The sequence below is a fragment of the Poecile atricapillus genome, chromosome 2 (genome assembly GCF_030490865.1).
Source record: "Poecile atricapillus isolate bPoeAtr1 chromosome 2, bPoeAtr1.hap1, whole genome shotgun sequence".
Taxonomy (NCBI): Eukaryota; Metazoa; Chordata; class Aves; order Passeriformes; family Paridae; genus Poecile; species Poecile atricapillus.
In genome coordinates this window covers 140534677-140551730 of record NC_081250.1, presented here as the reverse complement: position 1 = coordinate 140551730, position 17054 = coordinate 140534677, and the positions used below count along the sequence as shown (strand labels likewise).

Genomic DNA, 17054 nt, shown 5'->3' with positions numbered 1-17054 from the left:
AGCCACTTTCGGTTAAGAAACTGCATTTAAAAGGACCAGATCCTAGCAAAGGCTGGCAGGCTGACACTTGGGCAGCAAAATGAAGGGATTTTTAGATTCTGTCCTGTAAAGCTACACGGTGGAGGAGTTATTTCAGCAGGTAAAAGTTACCTCTAAACAAAGTTCAAAATTGTATGTGTTTAATACTGCAAAATATTTTAAAGAAAACTGCACTGTGTCTTTCAATGCCGGTATAGAATATGGGACAGGTCCCAAGGGAAGCTCAGTCCATCCAAGGGCCTACAAACCTTGACTCTGTCCCCTTAAATGTAATTGTTAGTAAACACTTTCATGAAAGCAGCTTTCATCAGAGAAAAAAAAGTGGCAAACTACAGTGGTAAATAATTTGCCTTGGCAAATAATATTTAAGCCACTGATTCAAACCGTAATTCCGTTCAGCATTATCATTTGCTTTGTAAATAAAAATGCTTATCCAAACAGCCAATCTTTCTGTTGTTGATGAAAATGGGGAAATGTGGGGCAGAGGGAACGTGTCACTTCCCTTCCTTTCTGGAAGTCTGGGGTTTCCAGCTATTCAGATGAAACTGCTTGTGTTTCCATCGATACTCGCCACAGCAGCACGGGAGAGCACCGTAGGAAAGAGCCCCCCGCCCCCGCTCGGAAGGTGTCTCCGGTTTCCAGAGGCCTCCGCTCCGCAGCGCAGGGACGAGCCCGGGCCCAGCGGTGGAGGGCGAGCCGGGGGCACTGCCCCGAGCCGGGGGCACTGCCCAGAGCCCCGGGCACTGCCGGAACCGGGCACTGCCCAGAGCCCCGGGCACTGCCGGAACCGGGGGCACTGCCGGAACCGGGGGCACTGCCGGAACCGGGCACTGCCCCGAGCCGGGCACTGCCCCGAGCCGGGCACTGCCGGAACCGGGGGCACTGCCGGAACCGGGCACTGCCCCGAGCCGGGCACTGGCAGAGCCGCGGGCCGAGCGGGGCCGAGCCCCCCGGGCCGCCACACCTGACACCGGCCGCGGGAGCTCTGCGTCGCGCAGCCCCCAGAGAGCCTCCCCCTGTTTCTTCTCTGAGCCAGATGGAGACGCATTTGGTTTCTCTTTTAAGCATGTTACTTTTGTGAGGAGAATAAAACGAGCAGGAACAGCTCTTGGCCGCAGCGGCACAAGCGAGCCCTGCTCTGCCAGAGGAAACCACATAAAAGCGCGCGGGTGTGCGTTCGGGGGGAGGGCGTAGCGAGCGATGATGCCTGGAGCTTCTCGCACTCGGAGCTGCGATTTGTGAGTGAAACATGATGAAATCGCCCCCTGGACAAATCACACGAGCCTGTCAACCTCACCAGGTGGGATTACTCGTAGCTAATAGCCTGAACTCCCCGAGCAAACAGAGCTCTGCGCTCACTATAAAAAAAGGCGACGGTGCGGCGCAGGCTTTTCAAGAATTCCCTGGTATGGCTAAGCAGGGCTGCGTCCACTCGCACCAGGTAGGGGAGGAGAGGAGCGTGTTTGCTTTTAGAGGAGGAGTAGCCCGTCTCTCCTGAATAAGTTCCTACAAAAAGGAGCGTTTCAGCTTCAGAAAGAGATGTTTTATTCATAAACCCCTTCTGGTTTGTGTTACTCTCCAGCGGTGACGCTGTCAGCTGCTGCTTCAGTGATGGGAACTGCAGTGCTGGGGAGCTCCAATGTACTGAGGACCATCTCTGCCCTTTATGCATAGTGCTCTTAGTGCAGAAGTCCTGCTTCTTGCACAGTTTGCTTACTTTGCTATTTTACTTTTGCAGGTTATATCCTTATTTGCTTTTGCCTTTGGAGTAAATGTCTGCATGGGATTTACGACAAATCGATTTAGGAGATCTGAAGAATGGGATGAGGGCCCAGTCTCAGGTACAGTAACAGACATAAATTGTACATCACCATATATCCTTACGTTATAGAATGTGGTTAGGAACCGTTCCTACTCTGTAACAGTAGTTTTCTTGTTCCTTTTCCCTCTAGGATATAGAGAAGAATAAATAACTCACTGAGCCCGAGTCAGTTGACCTTTGGGACTCACCTATAGGTCTCCTATTTACTTAAACTTTTGCTCTGTGTGCATGTGACTATGGAAATTTAGCTTATTTTAGGACTGAGCACTGTCAGCCTCACAGAGACTGGTCTCATCGGCTCCTGAAGTGTTTGCAGTGTTTTGTACTCTGCACAGCTTCCTTGTAGCGCTAAGAGAAACTCCCTGATGGCTTTAAGGGTGGTGGGTTTATTTTGGTAGCTATTGAAGCGGTTTCTAGAAACTTGATTAATGCTTTCAAGAGGCACTGGTGAGGAAAGCTTTTGGGATTTCTGTGGCTCCTGAGGTCATGATGGTTTGTGAACAGTAGACGGCAGACATCTGACGGCGGAGAGGGCTGGGAGAGCAGAGCAGGTGCTCGTACAGATGTGCTGTCACCGAGTCCTCTCTCTGCTTTTCTTATGCCTTCTTCTGTTTTTTCTTTGGAAGACAACAAGAACATGCCGCAGGAGGAACTGTTATTTGTGTTGTGGGGTGGTATAGGGTTCTGTGATCTCAAGCATAGTACAAACGGAAAAATGTATGAACTAGACAACTAGTCTTTTTTTATTCAAGAAAAAGCAGGCTTGAGTTGTGTCTCTGTTCCTTTGGCAGGAGAAAGGAAACTTGTGGTCATTGACTTAGAGCTGGTTAACGTAACTGAAGTGAAAGGGTTTCATTTGCAATGCCTGTCTGTAATGATAGGCTGTGAATTTTAATTATAAAATTGTTTGCCATGGCCAGAGTTTGTTGCGTTCCTGGTAATGTATCTGTGTCCTCCTGTCCTCTCTCGTTGAGGAATTGGTGTCTAATTACAGCCACTATCAGGGCTGCTGGTCACTGAGTAGAGGCGTTTTAGGTAATCAAGAAGATAGTGGCTGTTGCTTTTGATCATTATAGAAGTAATAATAATTGCTTGGAAAATATTTTTTAAAAAATCTTCTAGATTGTTAACTGTAGAACAGATGTTTAGTGTGTGTAATAGGGGTGGGAAGGATTTGCATTTCAAGTGTTCAACACCTGAGTGCCAGTTGCTTTGCTTTCACTGGTGACTGTCTAGGGCAGGGCTCAGCTGGTTTTTACTGAAGACCCAGAGGTCTGATATTGGAGTTCCATTGCAGCTGATCAGTGCCGACTCTGCTGAGCCAGCCAGCACTGTTCAACACCTCCAGAGATGGGAATAGTAGCTATGTGCTTCTTCCAATAGCAGGAGGATTAGCTCAGCATTCCAGAAAAGTAGGAAGAAACAGAGATCTCTTGAAAAGGGCAGGAGATGGGGTACTTTTGGAAATCTATTAAAATTTGCTTACGGGTGGGATTGACCCAGAATCTGGCATTGAAGTAGTTCAGTCAAGGGTGCAATAACAAAGGACAAAAGTAATGGAGGATTTTGTCCATTCTGTGTTTATGTAGCTTGGTTACTTTTATTGCAGGAGAAAAAAAGTATGATAGCAAAGCATAAAGGAGTATAGTCACAGTAAAGTATAGACAGTAAAAAGTTACACTGGAGATGTGTGGGTTTTTTAGCAAACTGAAAGCACTGTGATCAAAGAACCTACTTAGTCACTTTTAATTGCATGACTTCCAAATCTACTTCATCAGAAGAGCAGTCCAATGAAATATCCAGAAAAAAAATTGGTATAAATTCTTTTTTAAATTCACTGTTCTTTAGCTTACTTGTTCCCAAGTGTCTTGATTTTGAGAACTAATTATTATATATTGACAAAGCACTTTCTTCACCAAGCATTTTTGTAGAAACCAATTTGTTATTTCTCTAGAGGTATGCCATAATTGTAAGCAAATTTTCATATTCAGCTAGCATAAAACTCTGCTGTGAGCCAAAAACATCATGCTTTTTCCTAGTACTGTGCAAATGCATGCCGAAGTACCACCACAGTGGCTAAAACACCCCTTCTTCTTGTCTTTTTACAGTGCACAGATGTATGTCTTTATATACTTGAGTTGTTGAATATTTGCACCTGACAAATTTTTTAATTGAAATAATTTTTTTGCCCAAAATTTTAAGACACAGTAGAGAACCAAAGCTCACATTTTTCCGTAACTTTGCCTTTGTAAGATACTTGCTTTATGAATTTCCTAGCCATCTTTTTAAGCGCTTTCAGGGAAAATGGCCTTAGTAATTTCTTGAGGCATGGTTCTTGATCACAGTAGGATAACTTAATGCTTTGGAAGGAGAAACACTGTAGTTGTTCTGTCTCTTCTCATTGTAGTTTTAAGCATGCTGTTAAAAATGGAGTCATGATTTCCTTCTGTTGGAACAGATGTATTTTTTCCCTTATCTAACTTTTCATATGGATTTAACTCATTGCAAAAATGAAAAGCAAGTTGAGTATCATCTAGCAGAACTAGTGCTCCAGATGTTTTGTTTAAGTATTTGGTTGTTCCATATAGGTTCCATATGGGATCCAAAATGGCAAATTTTTACTAGGTAGTCTTCTTATAATGACTGTGTAAGCATATCTATATTGTATAATCCTGTTTTAAACACTACTGCAAATGAATGGATTTTATTACTTTTAAACCTTGTAATCAGACAGAATCAAAAGAAATAATTCAATATGGCACTTTCTAAGACAAATGTAACACCCTTAAAATAGAAATGTAACAACTTCCTTGAAATGAATTGCAAAGGCACTTTTGCCCTGTGTAGCTTTGCTCTCTAACCTATGACTTAGAAGACAATTAGATGGCTGTTTTGAACTTAGTGGTGATAAAAGGAATGTATGGAAAACAATGTGAAAAGGTTTATATATAAAATAAGGAAGGAAGGACCTTCAGGCTGAGGTCTCTGTGCCTGCTGCACCATCTGACTGTCAGAGCTGTGGAGGGATGCAGGAATTTTAAAAAGGATTTTAAACTGTGTAAGTTTGTTGTGTACAGGGCTGTCTGTTAATTTGAAGGTGCTCACCAGGGAGAGAGCTCCTGATGATATATTTTCAAACTATTTTGCATGTGCCAGTACCTGTGCCATGGCATTGTGCACGACCTGAAAAGCATGGTCTGGCTGCAAAGGCAAGGTCAAGCATGAGAAACAAAGGAGCAATCTTAATGTATTTGGAGAAATTCAGCAAGTTCTCTTTTGTGCTGCAATATGGAAAGTGTCCTACATTGACTCAGGATATGTGACTTGAATTTGCTAAGTGATTTGGGATAATTCACCACATCACTAATGAGGTGGTTGTCAAGAGATGTGGAAAAATTAGACAAGGTAGGTGGGCTAAACCTTTCTTGAATGAAATGGAAACCCTACTTGCAATTATAGAAGATGGAGCTAGAAGGGATGTTGAACAGCCATGTAGACCTCCATATCCCAAGACATGGTCAGTTGTTACAGAAGTGCTTCTGACAGATCTTGGCCCAGCCCTTCTTCAAAATGTTCAATCTCTAAGTTTGCACAGCTTCTGTAGGCAGTTTGTTCAGGTGGCTTCCTGGTATAAGTGAGCCGCTCTTTACAACAGGTAGACATTCCTTGAGCTGCAGTTAACGATCTCATACATAATCTGTAGTCAGATTTACACCTTCTCATTCCTAAACACATGCTGATAGGCTGGTTTGGGGGGTTTTTTTGACCTTCTGAAAAGATCTCACTCTTGGCCCTTTGAAATGAAAAGGGTAATGCTCAGGGTAAGGTTTATATGCTGGTATGTAATGCTTTCAAGTTTCTAATACCTTTAATCTGCAGTTTACTGGATCTGTGATTATACAATACCTAGCTTCCAAAAGAGCAAGTAGAGGTAGAGGTTAAATAACATTAAAATATTTTTGGTAATAGATTTTCAGAAGCATTTGATAGGAAGCAGCTGTCATCAAGAATAAGGACCACAGCTTCATAGCTCTGAAAATCTTGAATGTTAACATGATTTGAAACAATTCTCATGTGATTAATTTCTAGCATAGCTTTGCAACCCACTTATATAAGCAAAGAAAATAATGATCTGTTTATTGCAAGCATAGATGCACGATCTTTATCTCCTTGGAATTTCAGATGGCCAAAATACTAATGGCTCACTAAGAGCATGCTTGCAGGGTATGTACCTATAGAGTGAAACTTCACTGTGTGTATGATGTTACTTACCCTGAGTGCTGCTGACCTGATTGAAATAAAACCCCACAAAACCAGAAAGATGGAGTTGTCTGCTGCTACCTTTTCCAGCAGTTATATGAGTGTGCCTTGACGTGTAACTGTCATGAGCCACAACTGCAACCACGGTACATTTGGGTTTCTTCCCTATAATCTTGCTGTAGCACTGATTTTCTGACAGGTTTACTCCCTGAAGTGGTTTGTGCTGATGTCCAGTCAGTGCCACTCCATGGGAAGTGGTGGAGCAGTAGTGCTTGGGATGAGAGCTGGTGAGACATCAGCTGCTACCATGTCACCTCCAAACTCTCCCTTCATCATCTTTTCCATCCATTCTCACAGTGTTCAGTTAATGCCATCTTATTTGGGAAGAGATTTCCCTTCAGTTTATGTGGAAACTAAACTCTCAGCTATGTAAAAGTGTAGGGGGAAAAATACATAAGAAAATATCAGAGCAACTATTTCCCAAAAGTGCCATTGCGTCAGTCCTCTAAAAGTCATACTGCTAATCATGGTGAGGTTTGCCAAACCCAAAACCAAACCATGGCCTAAAAGAAAACAAAACACAAGACAATTTCAAATGCTTTTAATAGGTCTCTCAAGGAACAAAAGGCATTGTGAAATTTTCCTTGGAACACCTCTGTATTTAAAGGATAGCATACATTCCTTACTTTATTTCATAAAATGCAATTAACCCTAGAGAACAAAACACAATTTTCATGCTTCATATAAGCTGCTATGTATGATCCTCTGACAAGAAAAACTTTAAAAATAAATGCATAAAATAGTAAGTTTTGAGAAAAGAGCAGACATATATCAGCTTTGACATTAAAGGGCCTTACTAATAAATAGATTATTGAAGTCTAATACATTATTCATGGTTTGCAGACTGGCAGTCCTCCATTTACCTATACACATAATAATTATTGATTTCTTAAATACTTCTGTATTTTTAAAGTTTTTTTATAATTTGGTGCTCTGCAGAAGCCCATCAAAAAGCCTTGCTTTATTTCTCCATTAATTTATGAGCATTTTAAATTTTTCTTTCACGCTTCACATTGATTTGACACCTTCCAGTGTAGCAAACCAAGTCCTGCTGTCTGCATGTGGATTAATTGGGGTCCTTTCCTATGTAAACTGCCCAGCCAGCCATGAAAATGTCACTTGGTTTCTGAAAACAAAGGCCTGCTTCTGTGGAATAGCTGCAGCTCCTGGAATGGGGCCTTGGAGACTTCAATACATTTCTGCTAATGATCTCTTGATTGTTACAGAGGTAAAGCCAGGGCTGTTTCTTTGCAGGATGCTATCACAGCATGCTGCTTCCTTTTTTTTTCCTCAAAAGAACAACTTTTTTTTGAATTTGTTCTTTTTTTTGTTCTTTCATTTCTTCTAGCGATTCTTCTGCTCTCCCTGCTCCCTTCCCTTTCCCAGAGCAAGCATCCAAGGTCTTGCTCATTCGAGTGGCTCAGGGCTGAGCTGCCTGTCCCATCGCTGCCAGCCTGACAGATGTTGCCCTGTTTCTTGTTCCACACAGTCCTGTCAGATTCCCCCTGGATCAATACCTCTGGCTCCTGCAAAAACAGATGCTTTGAACTTCAAGAGGCAGAGCCTCCTGGCTGCCGCTGTGACAACCTGTGCAAGAGCTACAACAGCTGCTGCTTCGACTTTGATGAGCTGTGCTTAAAGACAGGTATGATGGGTCTCCTGTCCTGCACTGCCAGGTGCTGCTGACACCTGGGTTCTGCCCATGGTCAGGACCTGCTTGATAAACCAGCGCTCCTTGGCATAACCTGCACCTCCTCCTCACCTTGCCTTGGCCAGGCAGGCTCAGCTCAGCCCAAAATGGTTTAGTTGAGGTGTTAGGGTTGGATTGGACTCAATGATCTTGGAGGTCTTTTCCAACATAGTGGTTCTGTGAAAATGCAGCCCATGTTTCCTTGAAAGGAGCAGTAGCTCCTTACTGTGGGTCAGAAAAAGCAGGGTACTCTTCATACCACATAGAAAAACTGACCTTCTGACACTAAATTAAAAGCAATAAGCAGTGTTTAGGCACCAGTCTGACCTCTAGTTTACAATCAAAAGTCATGGTAAAAACTGGACATTGGTCATTTTGTGTCAGCCATACTTTTTCCAGCTGATAACTTAATATTGGAGCAATTCTGGCTCACTTGAGAGGGTGCCTTGGAAGCTGGGATCATTGAAGGATTGCCAGTCCTCTTGGAGCAGGGGACAGCCAGAGCTTGCTACCTGTGCCCCAGACCCTGATTTCCAGGTGTTGGGATGCATATTACTGCACTGGTAGAAACATTTGACTTCAATTAATTGGTCCCTGGGGGATTGAAATATAGCAGTAAGTTCACTTTCCTTTTTGGCTTTTTTTCTTCCATGAGTCATCGGCAAGGAAAACTTCAAAGAGGGACATGAGTTATATTTTACTTCTTAGCATAGTGCAGTTAAATTATTAGTTGTACCCATCTCCTTTAGTGTTTGCACAGTGGTCAGAGTTGACACAGGTGCCTTTTATTTTAGCCATTGAACTTTTCCACGCTTTACTGAAGTATTGCACTTACTAAACAGCCAGAAGAAAAGTGGAATGATTAAAAATATCATTGCCCATGGATGTGCCATGCTTGAAAGTCCTGACTTCCTCAGTTCTGTTTATGATTATATAATTTTCATAGCTTGGTACCAAAAAAGAGTGAACTAATGTAGTATGAAAAACAAGTTTGGTTCCAGGCCATAGGTTTCTGAATTTTAGGCTGACGCTGTTCTGACCCTGCTGTAAATGGTTGCAGAATGAGAGGCTCCTTTTGTAGACTTTCAGCACGATATCTGCTACCAAAGGGCAGAATTTCAGTTTCTTACCCTCCTGTCCACAGCAGACACATGTGTTCACATGGATACCTGTACAGCCCCTGGGGCTGTTGTGCTAGTGGTCATGTACTCCCACAGTCATTTATTTAGGCAATTATCACATGTGATCTGTAAATGTGTAACATTTACAGAAAAAAGCCCCAAATGAAACACAAAAGGGGATAAAAGACATTGCTCTGATGTGCGGCTTTTTACTGGGTGCATGTTGTCTAAAGTGATTTTTACAGTTGCTTGGGTGGGCCTTATTGTGGAAAATCATATGTTTAAAACCACAGGCCCGTTCCAAAGCAATGTACTACCCTTGAGAGAGCACCTAATTTAGACAGGCCAGATCTTAAATTAATTTGCAAGATGAGAAATGATGGAGTTTTCACAGCAGCCATGCCATGCTTTTCTTTGAAGAGCAGCTCTTGTTTTCTCATATCTTTGAGGTTGCTGCTGGATCTCTACTCTGGGGGAGGAACTGATGGTGGGAGTAAGGCATCACTTTGCACCGACATAGTCTCTTTTCTACTTTCTTATTTTCTGTGGATTGAACAAGGGGACCGCAGTAGTTGTGAGGAAAAGCAAAGTTTACCCAGGAAACACCAGAATTCTTAGTTTGTGCTTTAGATTCCACCATTTATCTTTGAAGATCCTTTTTTGTCTTTTCCTTTCCACACCTTTTCTGGCATTCGGATTGTACTAAGTCTGGACTACAACACCTGAGGGTAGCAGAAATACTCACACACGTGTTTGTGAAGGAACTCTCCTGCACTTGCAAGTGACAAGGGTCCTTTTTTTTTCTGGTTGACATACCTACTTTAACGACTAGAGTGTTTTCATTATAGTGTGAATGAATACTTTTTGTTTTGATTACAATCTCTCATTCTTGCTTATATTGTGAATATTTTAGCAAGGGGCTGGGAGTGTACCAAAGATCGCTGTGGAGAAACCAGGAATGATGACAATGCTTGTCACTGCTCTGAAGACTGCTTAAGTAGAGGAGATTGTTGTACTAATTACCAAGTCGTTTGCAAAGGTACGTCTTTGGTCTTTCCACCTCTTATCTTTCCAACCCAAATAGAAGGCAGGGTAAAGAGTTTTCATCCAAAAGAGCTACTCTCCTTGTTTTGCTTTGATTTTTTTTTTGTTTGTTTTTCGTTGTGGCGGGTTTTTTTTTGTTTTTTGGGAGGTGGGGGAAGTTGGGAATCAATTTTTTAATCTTCTGGGCGATAGCAGAGGTGAATAATATATTGAAGAAAACTATCTTTGCCTGTAGACATAATGGTAGAAAGAGAAGAGGTGAGTGTGGATGAAGAAGAGTTTAAAGCAAAGCTCTAGAGTGTTCAGATGCATTTGACTGCATCACAGGGATTGCAGGGATATCTGATGATCTCAGAAGGAACAGGGCATTCCTAGATACGTTATCTCTGTCTTAAAGACCTCTCCACCCCCACCACAAAAACTCCTGTTCAAATTACTTGGCCTAATATCTGTATCTTGTGGAAGAGCAGTTGCAAGAATCCAAGGGCTATTACTCTCAGGTGGGTGGTGTGGGCTTCAGGTGACTGTGACACCCCATGGCTGCTGAACATCCTGCACTGCTTGGCGGGTGGATGGGCTTTGAAAACTTTATTTTCATCCACTGCTCTGCTCTTTTAGAGTGTATCCTGCCTGTCTACTGTGCCTGCCATTCACAGCAGGTCTTGATCCTTGGTTATGAGCCCTACAGGTTTTTGATTTTGTATCTCACCTAGTTCTTACTTTTTCTTCATTCATTAACTTTCCTGGGGCAAGGGTTACAGTTTGAAATTGTTTTACCGTTTTGGACAAATGCATACGTTCACCAAATTATAATAGTCCAGATCCATCCATACACTGAAAATGGGCCTTTCTGTTTCCTTGGATTTTGCTGTTGGGAATCCAAATGAAATGTGTATTTTCCAACAAATCCCTGTAGATTGTCCTTCCCCTTCCCAAAGAAACCAAAAGCTGAGACCACTTAAATACTGGTATAGTTTCCAGTTCCTGCCTTTTTTGTTAGCTTCCTCTCACAAGGGTCAAGACAGAGGAATTTGTTTGTATCCAGCTTTAATGTACATAATCTTCTATTAATTGGTTAATAACAAACTATCACAATGACCCTGGAACTGTGACAGGACTAAGCTTTAAGTGAGAACAGTGTTTCCTCTTTATTTGTGCCTTTGCCTATCTGAGTATAGGGTGATGTTTGTTGGTTTTTTTCTCTTGGAAGTTGTCCCTCCACCTCCTGTCATGGTCAGTTGGAATTGCTGCAGCACACATTTCGTGCAGGTCTTTTCGATGATGTTTTTTGTTTTGTTCTTTTAATTGAATTGCAGTTCCTTTAATAGTGCCAGGTTCAGGAAGTAGACTGGTTAGTTAACAATTTGTTTTTTTTAATTGACCCGTAGAAGTGCAAGTCATAAGCCACTCTATAGACAGCATTCAGCAGTGAAAACCTTAAGAAAATAGTTGATTACACAAAGTAATTTTAACTAATCTAGCTCTGAAAGAATATTTAATGTTTTTTTTAGCTTAAGTCTCACCTGATCCATGAGCTGATCACCTCTCCAAGCCAGCTGGAAACTATTTAGAGTTGTTTTTCTTCCCCAGAATGAATTTTGTTTGGGGCCTTTAGCCAGCTGAATCAGCTCCTGGAGCCATTAGAACTGATGGGAGGAGGGTGGGAATTCACAGCCAGAAGCAGCACTACCTGTTTTTGACAGATCAAAAAGAAAAAAAAATTAAAATAGATGACCACTATGTCTAAGGCGTTACCACTGTCTCTTGCAGTCAAAAGGACACTTTTAACTCCAGTTTTAAGACCTTCTTGTAGAAGTGCTAGTTTGGATATTTTTGTTGAATAGAATATAATCAGATCACTTGTTCAACTTTGTGAAAAGACATTCTCATTATTCATGAGAAGTATGATGAGTCAGTCCATTAACTGTAGGTAGACTTCTTTTTTTTAATATATATTTTCTGTGAAACCTGTAGCTGTATCCACAGATTTCATATTTTTAGTTTTTGAAACTCCAATGTGACTTTTCCGGTAGGAGAAACACACTGGGTGGATGATGACTGTGAAGAGATAAAGGCTCCTGAATGTCCAGCAGGGTAAGTGTTTTGCTTGCACCTGGAAAGGCAAATGCAGCAAGTCCAGTGGTCCCCAGCTCTGCCTTGGACCTTTGCCCACCACATTTCTGCACTGGCTCTGTCATGCAGGCTGAATGACTCTGGGTTGGATGCTTTCCTGGGTTTCAACATTTGTACACTTAGGCTCATAATATTGTAATGCATTTGCCTTTATTTAGGCTCATAATATTGTCATGCATTTGCCTTTGAGCTGCTGGGTGAGTAGTGGTGGATGATACTTGGGTTTGAGCTCTTGGTCTTCAGGTTTCAGATTACCTACTGCTGGGTTTGCCTGCTTCACTTACATGCATTGGGAAGGTAGCCAGACTCTTATGAAGTCAGTGGAAAGGCCTAGGCTGTTCTACTTTCAGTAAAATGCAGGTTAAGACATATATGAACACAGTTCAGGCCATTTTTTTTTTAAACGGAATTTAGTACTTTTAGCACTGTGTTCTTAAATGAAAGAATTTCCAAACTGCAATTGGGTACAGGCTGGACTTAGTGAGGAATTGAGCACATGAGTAACATGGAGAAAGTAAGTAACTTCTGAAACCATTTGTCTCACTATTATCCCTAAAGGTAAGCATCTGCTTGGGTGCTGTGTTGGGCTGCAGCTCAGCCTGCACTGGTAGGAGGATAGTTTGGAGATGTTTCTCCAGGTGACAATGACAGCTGCTAGCCCCTGCAGTAGATGACATTAAAAGTCCAGGTGTGTCCATCCATGGCACATATCTGCTGGCTTGGACTTGACTCTCAGTAGCAGTAGTAAATGCAAGAAGTAATAAAGTAATGTGAAATACAGTCATCTTTAGTATGTTAGAATGAGCTGTTCCTGACAGAGCCTGCTCCAAATGCCCCACGGACTTCTGCTTCAGAAAGAAGACCAACTGTTGTGGGACATGCCATTTTTAACTAGAGTTTGTGTGCTGGGCTGGGTACTTGTCCATTCCTTCTCCATCACCTTCTATAAGCATTTGCCTTTATGGGTTATATGTTTTTAGCTGCTCAGGGAAGATGTCTTTTATGTTGGATATCAGCCCTTTCACTGACTGAGTGAACACTGGCTGTTGCTAAATGTGAGGATTATCCATTTCTCTTGGTCTGTTAAGTATGTAAAAGACTTAGTCTGTATATAGTTTATACAGTAACTGAACTTTTGGATTTCCTGGAGGCTCAGTGAGCAAGTGGAAATTAAAAAAACTAAAATTTTGAAATGCCGTTTTTTATTCCTGCTGCTTTTGCCTTAAGGTTTGTTCGTCCTCCTTTGATCATCTTTTCTGTTGATGGTTTCCGTGCATCATATATGAAGAAAGGGAACAAGGTCATGCCCAATATTGAAAAACTGAGTGAGTACATCAATTTTCTGTCAATAAATGAAGGACCAAATGCAGCCCAATTACTTTCATTGTCCATTGATCAACAGAAGGGTCAGTATGGACATGAAACCGCAGAGGTGCCCTTTAAATCAGGTGACATCAACTGGTGACTTGAAAGCACCCTGAATAATGCAGCACACAGCTGCTGCTTTGGGAAATGCTGCTCAAAATCAGTGACCTTCATGTGGTTTTGTCAGCAAAGAAATTCATCTTTAGTACATGATATGTATCATGCATGCTTACAGGCTAGCTGGGAGGTGCCCACAAAATTTTCCACTTGATTCAGAAATGTCAGATATGTATGGATAAGTGGCTGCAGAAGCTGTACTTGGTGCCTGGTAACTGCCTGAAAACATGCCCTGCACTCACCTTCCTGGGAATGGGCATTCCCTTGGGTGGAGGACTGGGTGTGTGTGCTGCATATTTGAGCCTCTCTGTATTTCTTGGTGGTTTGTGTGTGCCAATACCCTTGAAATGTGTTGGGGCTTTTTCCCCTGTGTGTGTGTGCTGGCCCTCATATTTGTGTAGCCAGCTATGGTTGGGTTCAATGATCTTGAAAGTCTTTTCCAGCCTAAATGATTCTGTGATGGTGAGGCTGAGGCCACAAAGTCCAGTGTGAAACTGCAGCTTTGGTGTATTTATTACTTAAAATAAACTTGTGTTTTCTCAATGTTATTTTACTTAACAAGAGAGTTCCAATGACTCTGGATGAAGACTAGCTCAGGGAAAAAAACCAACATTTTGTGGGAATATATAGCTGGTTCTGTTGTCATCTGGATGCATTATTCCAGTTGTTACTTGTGAAGTAAAAGGAGTGCAAATAGATTTACTACTGCCCTTACTGCTGACTGCTGTTAAGCAGCAGAAAGTTCATTTAAATTAGTTAAAGTTTAACTAGTTTTTGCATCATTTTGAGACACAGAAATTACTTTCTCTAGTTCTGTTTTCCGTGTCTAAGAGCTTTGCTTCCTCATGTTTGCATTTGATTTTTCAGGATCTTGTGGAACACATTCTCCTTACATGAGACCTGTTTACCCTACAAAAACATTCCCCAACTTGTACACCCTTGCTACTGTAAGTCCCTGGGAAGGATTTTTTCATGATAAAATGTTGCACTGGAGTAGAAATATGTGAAACAAGGTTTAATATATATATGTGTGTGTGTGTGTGTTATATATATATAACTGCTTCATTGTCCATCCTTTTTGGTATTTATTTATATTAAGTATTTTATTAATTTTGAAGAACAAGTACTTTAAGTATTTTATTTTGAAGCAATGAAATGGATTGTATCTGTCTGTATTGTACACTGTCACAGCTTTCCTATGTTTTCTTACGCCTGCTTTTGCAGTTACTTGTACTGCTGCATAATTGCAGGTCAAAGTTTTCCTAGGGGAAAGAAAACCACCCCTGAAATGCTGCCCTGAATACAAGCAGCAGTTGTTTCTGTGCCGGAGCAGCTGAAGTCAGGGGGCAGTGTGCTGAGTGTATGGACGCTGTGCTGGCCCTGCAGTGAGAGCAGCATTGCTGTGCTGCGGTGGCAGGGCTGGCAGCCAGGCTGTCCCCACACCTGTGTGACACTGACAGTGCTCCCAAAGCTGCCATAAGGGACTCTCCACCTGCAGCTGCAATTTTTTCCCCCTTTTTTTTTACCTTTTTTCTTTTTCTTTTTCTTTTTTTTCTTTTTCTTTTTTTTTTTTTTTTTTTGTGCAGTCACTGCACAAATGTTTAGATGGATGAGACAGGAGCATATGGAGAAAGAATAGGTTGGGAGGGAAGAGGCCCAGAGAAAGGAATTTTCTGTCCTTCTTCCTGAATTGCTTTTATTGCAGGAGAAATTGTGATATAAAGCCATGGCTTTAGGTGACCTGACTAAATTATTTTCTTGGAAATAACTTATCCAGCAGAAGGACTCATGAAGATAAAATGTTATAAAATAGAAATGCAAAATGTTACTCTTGCAGCCAGAGAATGAATTACTGTGTCCAGAAAAGGCATTCATGAAGAGGAACTGAAAGTACAAATCAATCTTCTTTTCATACATTTATGCTTTTTCTTTGATGACTTCAAACTAACTCTTAAACAGTGTGAAAAACATTGAAATATTGAGTAACAGGAGTTGTTATGTTTTTTAGCACAATTCAATCATGTCTTACGGCTTTCATTACTACAGCCACATTGAAATGTGCTTATCCGAAAGTAAAAATCTTTTCTGGTATGTAGTTAAAGATACTTATTTTAAAATAATTTAGTTGTATTTGTGGATGGCTATGAAGCACTGACTTGTGTGCATTAGGGTTTTACTAATTAATCTACTTCTGCACAAAGGGACTCTATCCTGAATCACATGGAATTGTTGGCAATTCGATGTATGACCCAGTGTTTGATGCCAGCTTCAGTCTTCGAGGGCGAGAGAAATTCAATCACAGATGGTGGGGAGGTCAACCAGTAAGTTTCAAATTCCCTCCTTTCTTCCTCTCTCTTCTCCCCTCCCCCTGTGTTGTGGAATGTAGCCAATAATAATAATTAAAAAAAACCATATGTGAACAATTTGTACCTAATCCCTACACTCCCCCCCCCCCCCCCCCCCCCCGCCAGCTGCCCCTCTGTCTCTCAGTTTAATGTAATGTTTTGAGTTGGCTTTTGCTTTTCAGAATAATAAATCCATTGACTATGGAAAGGTGCTTGCTCTGATAAGTATAAATTAGACACAGCTAGGATAAAACCCTCACTTGAGGCAGCAGTGTAGCACTATAATTTTGTTACTATGGCATAATGTTTCCTTTTCATTATGGGTTTCTCAGGTTTTTGTCCTAGTAATGTTCTTGAGCAGTTTTAGTATAAATATTTTGTCAGCATAGCACAGCATAATTTCATAATTATTAGTTAAGTCCACAAGTAATCACTGTTACCTGATTTACTGCAGAGACTGTGGAAACTTGAGAATTAGTTTCTGCCTTAAGCACAGCAGCAGAGGCTGAACTGTGTCCAGTCTTGCAGATTAGTGTTGGCCTTGGTTTGTCTAGCTCTGAGCCCTTACTCTGGGCAAGGAAATTGAGTCCTTCCAAGTACTCTGTGTTACTACAGCTAAGACAATCCCCTTGCTTCTGCTGCACTTTACCCTATTAGTGCATGCTGTGGTGGCTTGCTTTGACAACAAAAGTAAAACGAGTAAGTTTTAAGTGCAGGAAGCCAAAGTGCATGCACATTTCATTGCACTGGTTGCTTAGGGAGCTATGGTTTAAGCGCTCTCTGATGAATTAACCTCACAACAGAGTGAGATGGTAGAGGTGAGGAAATCAGAAGGGGTTTGGGAACACCATAATCTGCCATATCTGTTTGCTGAATTGATCCATATCATCCCCCAAATCTCTTAAGACAGAAATATCCCAAGAGGCTAAAGGGAATTACTCAGACAGTTGTAGGCTTAGCAAGTGTGTGTTGTCTGCATGTTGTTTAGTCCGCAGTAAAAGTGAGACAAGGCAATTTAGAGCTGCAGGCAGATGTGTCTGGCTGTAGCTGAGCCAGAA

The 17054-nt window shown here is 41.7% G+C and overlaps 1 protein-coding gene across 5 annotated transcripts in view; it reads left to right on the top strand.

The window, feature by feature from the left end:
• Positions 1-1127: 1127 nt before the first annotated feature.
• Positions 1128-17054, top strand: part of ENPP2 (ectonucleotide pyrophosphatase/phosphodiesterase 2) — a 56400-nt gene continuing 40473 nt past the window's right edge. For 2 of the 5 annotated variants that reach the window (XM_058832008.1, XM_058832012.1), the window contains exons 1-8: positions 1292-1480; positions 1778-1880; positions 7671-7826; positions 9906-10031; positions 12070-12130; positions 13397-13494; positions 14519-14598; positions 15853-15972. In XM_058832008.1, the coding sequence (XP_058687991.1) occupies positions 1292-1480; positions 1778-1880; positions 7671-7826; positions 9906-10031; positions 12070-12130; positions 13397-13494; positions 14519-14598; positions 15853-15972 (933 nt within the window). Of the gene's footprint in view, positions 1481-1635; positions 1681-1777; positions 1881-7670; positions 7827-9905; positions 10032-12069; positions 12131-13396; positions 13495-14518; positions 14599-15852; positions 15973-17054 lie in introns of those variants that run through there. The other 3 variants (XM_058832010.1, XM_058832009.1, XM_058832011.1) reach the window with 3 other exon arrangements.